General features: G+C 36.6%; 1 protein-coding gene across 2 annotated transcripts in view; it reads left to right on the top strand.

Moving 5' to 3' along the window:
* Positions 1 to 6468, top strand: part of DHX40 (DEAH-box helicase 40) — a 52078-nt gene extending 45610 nt beyond the window's left edge. For both annotated transcript variants that reach the window (XM_024127704.1, XM_024127703.1), the window contains exons 16-18: positions 3404 to 3473; positions 3779 to 4007; positions 5181 to 6468. In XM_024127704.1, the coding sequence (XP_023983472.1) occupies positions 3404 to 3473; positions 3779 to 4007; positions 5181 to 5320 (439 nt within the window). In that variant the 3' untranslated portion in view covers positions 5321 to 6468. The remainder of the gene's footprint in view (positions 1 to 3403; positions 3474 to 3778; positions 4008 to 5180) is intronic.
* The last annotated feature ends 2387 nt before the right edge of the window (positions 6469 to 8855 follow it).

The raw sequence follows: 8855 nt of genomic DNA, 5'->3' as shown, positions 1-8855 counted from the left end.
ACTTGAGTCTTCTCCCTTTTTTTCTTGATGAGTCTGGCTAATGGTTTGTCAATTTTGTTTATCTTCTCAAAGAATCAGCTTTTAGTTTTATTGATCTTTGCTATCGTTTTCTTTGTTTCTACTTCATTGATTTCTTTCCTTCTGCTAACTTTGGGTTTTGTTTGTTCTTCTTTCTCTAGTTCCTTTAGTACGGTTAGATTGTTTATTTGGGATAATTGTTGCTTGTAGTAGTCTCTTAGGATGCTTTGTATTTCTGTGGTGTCTGTTCCCCTTTTTCATTTCTAATTTTATTGATTTGAGCCCTCTCCCTCTTTTTCGTGATGAGTCTGGGTAATGGTTTATCAATTTTGTTTATCTTCTCAAAGAACCAGCTTTTAGTTTTATTGATCTTTGCTGTTGTTTTCTTTGTTTCTACTTCATTGATTTCTTTCCTTCTGCTAACTTTGGGTTTTGTTTGTTCTTCTTTCTCTAGTTCCTTTAGTACGGTTAGATTGTTTATTTGGGATAATTCCTGTTTCTTAAGATAGGCTTGTATTGCTATAAACTTCCCTCTTAGAACTGCTTTTGCCGCATCCCATAGGTTTTGGATCATCGTGTTTTCACTGTCATTTGTCTCTAGGTATTTTTTGATTTTCTCTCTGATTTCTTCAGTGATCTCTTGGTTATTTTGTAACATGTTATTTAGCCTCCATGTGTTTGTGTTTTTTACGTTTTTTTCCCTGTAATTGATTTCTAATCTCATAGCGTTGTGGTCAGAAGAGATGCTTGATATGATTTCAGTTTTCTTAAATTTACTGAGGCTTGATTTGTGACCCAAAATGAGATCTATCCTGGAGAATGTTCCGTGCACACTTGAGAAGAAAGTGTAATCTGCTGTTTTTGGATGGAATGTCCTATAAATATCAATTAAATCTATCCAGTCTGTTGTGTCATTTAAAGCTTCTGTTTCCTTATTAATTTTCTGTTCAGATGATCTGTCCATTGGTGTAAGTGAGGTGTCAAAGTGCCCCACTATTACTGTGTTACTGTTGATTTCCTCTTTTATAGCTGTTAGCAGTTGCCTTATATATTGAGGTGCTCCTATGTTGGGTGCATATATATTTGTAATTGTTATATCTTCTTATCTTTTTCCATGCCCTCACTTTCAGTCTGTATGTGTCCCTAGGTCTGAAGTGGGTCTCTTGTAGACAGCGTATATATGGGTCTTGTTTTCATGTCCATTCAGCGAACCTGTGTCTTTTGGTTGGAGCATTTAATCCATTCACACTTAAGGTAATTATTGATATGTATGTTCCTATTACCACTTTCGTAATTGTTATGGGTTTGTTTTTGTAGGTCCTTTTCTTCTCTTGTGTTTCCCACTTAGAGAAGTTCCTTTAGCATTTGTTGTATAGCTGGTTTGGTGGTGCTGAATTCTCTTAGCTTTTGCTTGTCTGTAAAGCTTTTGATTTCTCTGTCAAATCTGAATGAGATCCTTGCCAGGTAGGGTAATCTTGTTTGTAGGTTCTTCCCTTTCATCACAGTCGTGCCACTCCCTTTTGGCTTGTAGAGTTTCTACTGAGAAATCAGCTGTTAACTTTATGGGAGTTCCCTTGTATGTTATTTGTCGTTTTTCCCTTGCTGCTTTCAATAATTTTTCTTTGTCTTTAATTTTTACCAGTTTGATTACTATGTTTCTTGGTGTGTTTCTCCTTGGGTTTGTCCTGTATGGGACTCTCTGAGCTTCCTGGACTTGGGTGGCTATTTCCTTTGCCATGTAGGGAAGTTTTCGACTATAATATCTTCATATATTTTCTTGGGTCCTTTCTCTGTCTCTTCTTCTGGTACCCCTATACTGAGAATGGTGGTGCGTTTAATGTTGTCCTAGAGGTCTCTTAGGCTGTCTTCATTTCTTTTCATTCTTTTTTCCTTATTCTGTTCCACAGCCATTTCTTTTCATTCTTTTTTCTTTATTCTGTTCCATGGCAGTGAGTTCCACCATTCTGGCTTGCATGTCACTTATCTGTTCTTCTGCCTCAGTTATTCTGCTATTGATTCCTTCTAGTGTATTTTTCATTTCAGTTATTGTATTGTTCATCTCTGTTTGTTCTTTAATTCTTCTAGGTGTTTGTTAAACATTTCATGCATCTTCTTGATCTTGGCCTCCATGCTTTTTCTGAGGTCCTGGATCATCTTCACTATCATTATTCTGAATTCTTTTTCTGGAAGGTTGCCTATCTCCACTTCATTTAGTTGTTTTTCTGGGGTTTTTATCTTGTTCCTTCATCTGGTACATAGCCCTCTGCCTTTTCATCTTGTCCATCTTTCCATAAATGTGGTTGTTGTTCCACAGGCTGCAGGACTGTAGTTCTTGCTTCTGCTCTAATTATCGTATTTTAGAATAGTGAAAATTACCTATACCCTTGAAAGGAGATGTAGCATAATATAATGTAAAGAATACTGTATTTAAGTCAGAAGACCTATGTTTAGGTCTTGCTTCATCATACATTAGCTCTGTGACCTTGAGAAAGCTATCTAATTTACTTGAATCTCAGTTTTGACCTTTTAATAAAGTACCTGGCTCTCAAAACTCATAGGCTTATTTGAGGTTTTATTGTGAAAGCATTTTGGAAATTCTCAAGCACAAATACAATATTATTGTTAATATTGCTATTTATTGACCAGAAATGTTTATACTTAATTAAAATGACTCTTTAAGTTGTATCGTTAGTTCTTTTTTTTTTTGGCTGCACCATGCAGCTTGTGGAGTTTTAGTTTCCCAACCAGGGATCAAACCCAGGCCTTTGGCAGTGAGAGCACAGAGTACTAACCACTGGACCGCCAGGGAATTCCATGTAGCATTAGTTTTAAGATGAATTGGTAGAGGGGACTTCCCTGGTGGCGCAGTGGTTACGAATCCGCCTGCCAATGCAGGAGACACGGGTTTGAGCCCTGGTCCGGGAAGATCCCACATGCCGTGGAGCAAGTAAGCCCGTGTGCCACAACTACTGAGCCTGTGCTGTAGAGCCCATGAGCCACAACTACTGAGCCCATGTGCCACAACTACTGAAGCTCACCACCTAGAGCCGGTGCTGCACAATAAGAGAAGCCACTGCAATGAGAAGCAAGAGCGCACAGCAAAGAGTAGCCCCCACTCGCCGCAACTCAAGAAAACCTGCGCAGAGCAATGAAAACCCAACACAGCCAAAAATTAATTAATTAATTAATTAAGAAGAAAAGAGCAATTGGTAGAGAAGTTATAGTGACAGTTGAATAAATATAAACCTCTGCTTATAGCAATATTTGTAGTAGAACATATAATTTTTCATCGTTAGTGCTCTACGATGAAACTTATTTAGTGCTCTAAACTTATTTCATTGTTTTTACTGTTCTTGTCTTTATCCTTTGGTTTTTTGGTTCTTAGGTCTGTTGGGAGAACATTTTGCACAATGGATGGGCGTGGAAGCCCAGTTCACATTCATCCTTCCTCGGCAGTAAGTACCTTGTTTTTAATAAAAGGAAGAAATTTCTTCCTTTTGTAAAGGAAGGAGTAGGTATTTCTTCCTTTTGTAAAGGTATAGGAATAAATAATATACAGACGTCTTCTACTTTTCTCTTTTGAGGATAATTTTAGCATATATCTATATTACATAAAGGTATTGGTTGGCCCATGCCTCCTGTTTGATTGAAGAATATAGAAATTAATTCAGAAGAGTTTGGGCTGTTGGTATTTGGTTGGTCTAATGTGCAATAAGGCAGGTTATTGAATTATCATCCTTAAATGAATTCTTTTGTGTAGCTTCATGAACAGGAAACCAAACTTGAATGGATCATTTTCCATGAGGTATTAGTTACCACCAAAGTTTACGCAAGAATTGTGTGTCCGATCCGTTATGAATGGGTGAGAGACTTGTTACCCAAGTTGCATGAATTTAATGCACACGATTTGAGCAGTGTGGCCCGACGTGAAATGAGAGAAGATGCAAGAAGGAGGTGGACCAATAAGGAAAATGTAAAGCATCTAAAGGGTGAGTAAATTGCTTGTTCTAGAGCATAAGTGTCCAAATTCTCATATAATTACAGGAAAACTGTTACAGAGCTTAGATTCTGGCTCTGTCTCCTCAGAGAAGCAAAGAGTTGTCCTGAGTCTCAGACTTATTTTGACTTCCTCTTTCCTTCCAGTTAATCATGTTTTCCTTAACCCCTCTGTTCAGCAACATTATTAATAACAATATCTATTGAACTTTTTTGCCACATGCTAACAACTTGCATTACCCCATTAAATATTCACAATAACTCTGTGAAGTAACTGCATATCCCTACTTTATAGATGAGGAAATACTTAGCAGTATACAGTAATTTGCTGAAAATCCCAAAGCTAATAATATTTGGTGAATCTGGATTTTGAATCCAAGGAATTTGACTCTGTGGCCTCTACTCTTAACTATTATGCCATATTGCTTCCCAGTAGTGCTTTACTATTTTTATTTTATTTATAAAATTTTGTGAATTATTACCGCAGAACATTCTTTTTTTTTTTTTTTTTCAGGAGATTTTTCCTTGAAATGTTAGGTCCCTAGTTGTGAGGCATAAACTGTTGTGGTACTGAACTAGGACAGAAAGCTTAATTCTCAGCTCACAAATAAAAAGAGCTTTTCAGTAAAGCTTTTTGAGGCTGATTGATGGAGCAAATTGTATTATCCATATTTAACATCACTGAGAAATAGAATGGTGGGGAATTTTGCCCAAGGTCATTGGAAATGTTAACTAGTCTGTTTTGTTGTAGTGTATAACCACACTACATGCTTGATGTAGGGTCAATTTTTCTGACTCCTCAGACCTCTATGCTCTTATTTTATTTATTTATTTATTCATTCATTCATTCATTTGGCTGCACCGGGTCTTAGTTGTGGCATGCAAGATCTTTTTAGTTGCAGCATGTGCTATCTAGTTCCCTGACCAGGGATCGAACCCTGGCCCCCTGCACTGGGTGTGCAGAGTCTTAGCCACTGGACCACTTGGGAAGTCCTTTTATGCTCTTATTTTTATCCATAGACTATATCATTTCTTTTCAAAAGCCAAAATTTAATTTCCTTCTTTTCCCCTTAACATTAAAAAATCAGAGCATCTCTTTCTCTTAACATTTCTAATACTGAAACTCAAAACTAAAATTTTATTGGATTAATTTATAATGTTTTCAGATGGAATATCAAAAGAAGTCCTAAAGAAAATGCAAAGAAGAAATGATGATAAATCCATATCAGACGCACGTGCTCGTTTCCTTGAGAGAAAGCAGCAGAGGTCCCAGGATCACAGTGACACCCTGAAGGAAACAGGCTAAGCAGTGAACCCTCCAATTCAGGAAGTAGGAAAAGCAGCCAGGAAATGTGCTTCTGCTTTGCCATTTATGTCAGACAGCACTACCAAGAGGAAGTGGTCAGCAGCTGTTTTTAGCATACGAGTTAAAAGCAAATCAGAGCTCATCAGTACCAATAAATGGAATTTTCAGAGAAAAGATTGAGTTGCCATAGTCATAGGAAATGATATATGAAACCAATGAAAGACAATATATGTGATATTTTCCTCACTTCAATTTTGCTGGCCTTAATTGGTTTCAAATGCTGTCAGTGAGATATTTTCAAAGAACATTGAATTGTATTTAATCAGCGTGTATTCCATTTGCATTGAAGCATTAAAAATTATTTTCCTTAAATCTCTTTAAGGCCTTCTTGTTGCTATTAGAATAGTATTATATCAGGTTATCAGGTATGTGACCATTTCCTTCTGAAGGCTGAACATAAAAGAGGTTTTTACTGAGCAATACTTAGATGTCTAACCGTTTAATTGCTACAGAGCTTTATAGATATTTAGAGAAAAGACTTAATCAATTAGTAAATAAGAAAATTGCCTATGGCAAGATTCTTTGTTGAATTAATATTAATCCTTAAGTTGATTTTTCTGGGATTATACAAATTCCTTTTTATATAAAAGTATATTGTTTAAAACAGTAGCTATAGCCATTAACCAAAGGACAGATGATATATATATGTTCTTTTTTTAGCTGTCCCTACATACTTGTATTAGCACCATGTATGTAGGTGTGACAGTGTTTCAAACAGCCCTTCCACCTGGCCTACTCTCTTGCCTCCAGCTGCTTGGGTAGGACCATTTAAACATCTATTATGCCGATCTTGAAATGGGATTTTCAAAGCAGCCAACACTACTACATCACCAGTGTTTCAAATTGGAACCTTGAGGCTAGTTCGTATCACACTCAGGCCACACTCAGCACTTGTCCACTCTGTTGTTTACTGCCTTGTATTCTAGTTATTTGTGTATATGTCTGTCTCCCTCACTAGATTATACGCTCCTTGTGGGCAGGGACTATGTCGTTTTCATCTTTGTATCTTTCATGGCACCTAGCACAGTGCTTTGCACACAGTAGTCAATGTTTGTTAAATAAAGCTATTAGTGTCGTTCAAATTCAAAGGGCAGTATAATGTGTGTTTTTAGATATTTTCTGTAAAATTTAAGAATCTAAAATTTTAATAGATAACTCACTCTTTCGCAGTTACTTCCTTTGGCATCTAAACAATTTTCTGTTCAATATTAGAAACTTGAAGCCTTTATTGAAAAATCACATGAGGACCCAAATCCATGTTTGTTCTTGAAGTAAGGTGAGTGGTGATGGTTTCTCGGAACATTCCTAGCATTGTTAATTTGTTCTTCTAATCTTCAGTGCTCAAGACACTGTTTCAGCACATTAGTCCTATCAGTTTCTCTTCCCAGGTATGTATCAGTGCATTTCCTTAGATGTGGTGGGGGTGTATGTGGATTCTTGAAATGACAGCTCTTTTATTTCAGTAAGTTTTTATCAAGCACACATTCTAAATCTATAGTCTATATCTATAATTTCCTCAGTTTTCCCAATAATGTCCTTTATAGCATTTTCCCCCAGTTCAGGATCCAGTCAAGAAGCGTGTATTGTATTTAATCTCCTTGAATCTGGAAAAGGTCTTCTGTCTTTGTCTTTCACATTTAACATTTTTAAAAATTGAAGTGTAGGGAATTTGGGATTAACAGATACACACTACTATATATAAAGTAGGTAAACAATAAGGACCTGCTGTATAGCACAGGGAACTATATTCAGTATCTTATAATAACCTATAATGGAAAAGAATCTGAAAAAGAATATATATGTATGTATATATAGTTGAATTACTTTGCTGTACACCTGAAACATTGTAAATCAACTATACTTCAATTAAAAAATAATTTAAAAAGTAAACTGGAGTAAATTGACCTACAACACTGTGTTATTTCCAGGTGCACAACATAGTGATTTGATATTTCTATACATTACCAAATGATCATCACAATAAGTCTAGTTACCATCTGTCACCATATGCAGATATTACAATATTATTGACTATATTCCCCATGCTGTACATTTCATCCCCATGACTCATTTATTTTGTACCTCTGAAGGTACAGACCTGAAGAGTACCTCTTGATGTCCCTCACCTATTTCCCTCATCCCCCTACTCCTCCTTCTCCTCTGGCAGCCACCTGTTTGTTCTCTGTATCTATGACTCTTTCTGTTTTATGTTTGTTCATTTGTTTTATTTTTCAGATTCCACATATCAGTAAAGTCATAGAGTATTTGTCATTCTCTGACTTATTTCACTTAGCATAATACCTTCTAGGTCCATTCATGTTGTTGCAAATGGAAAGGTTTCTCTTTTTTTTTTTATGGCTAATACTCCATTGTAAATATATATACCATATCTTTTTAATCCATTCATCCATCAATAGATACTTAGGTTACTTCCATATCTTGGCTATTATAAACAATGCTGCAATGAACATAGGGTTGCACATAGCTTTTCAAATTAGTGTTTTCTTCAGAAAAATACCCAGAAGTGGAATTGCTAGGTGTATGGCAGTTCTATTTTTCATTTATTGAGGAACCTCCATACTGTTTTCCATAGTGGCTGTACCAACTTACATTCCCACCAACAGTGTACAAGGGTTCCCTTTTCTCCATGTCCTTGCCTACATATATTTGTTGCCTTTCACATTTAACATATTTGAATAACAGTTTTGACATTTTTTAATAATACAGGTTAGTTATTTTATAGTATATCCTCAATTTGGATTTCTCTAATGTTTTCTCATGGTTTTGCATTTGTGACTGGAATACTGCATAAGTGATACAGTGTCTTTCCCAAGGCATTAAATCTGGAGGTACATGGTATTTGCTCCTTATTGCTGATATTAATTTTGATTAATTGGTTAGGGTGTTTTTGATTTCTTCAGTCTAGTTACTCTTTTTTTAAATTATTATTTTATTTATTTTTGGCTGCATTGGGTCTTTGTTGCTGTGCTCAGGCCCTTTCTAGTTGCGGTGAGTGGGGGAGCCACTCTTCGTTGCAGTGCACAGGCGTCTCATTGTGGCGGCTTCTCTTGTTGTGGAGGACAGGCTCTAGGCGCGTGGGCTTCAGTAGTTGTGGCATGCGGGCTCAGTAGTTGTGGCGCACAGGCTTAGTTGCTCCGCGGCATGTGGGATCTTCCTGGACCAGGCCTCGAACCTGTATCCCCTGCATTGGCGGGTGGATTCTTAACCACTGTGCCACCAGGGAAGTCCCAAGTCTAGTTACTCTTATAATTAATAAGTAATTTGTGGGAGGGATACTTTGAGATTATGTGGAATAGCCTGTTCCTTATAAATTATTACCCTCTGGATTTATCATCAACTGATGATTCTTGCCTGAATCAGTTTATTCTTATGGTTGCAAAATGGTGCTTTTTTTTTCCTATACAGGTGATCCTTGAACAACATGGGTTTGAACTGCATGGGTCCAGTTATACAT

This window comes from Physeter macrocephalus, chromosome 14 (genome assembly GCF_002837175.3).
Source record: "Physeter macrocephalus isolate SW-GA chromosome 14, ASM283717v5, whole genome shotgun sequence".
Taxonomy (NCBI): Eukaryota; Metazoa; Chordata; class Mammalia; order Artiodactyla; family Physeteridae; genus Physeter; species Physeter macrocephalus.
Note: the sequence above shows the minus strand (reverse complement) of the source record. Positions and strands in the feature narration are given on the sequence as shown.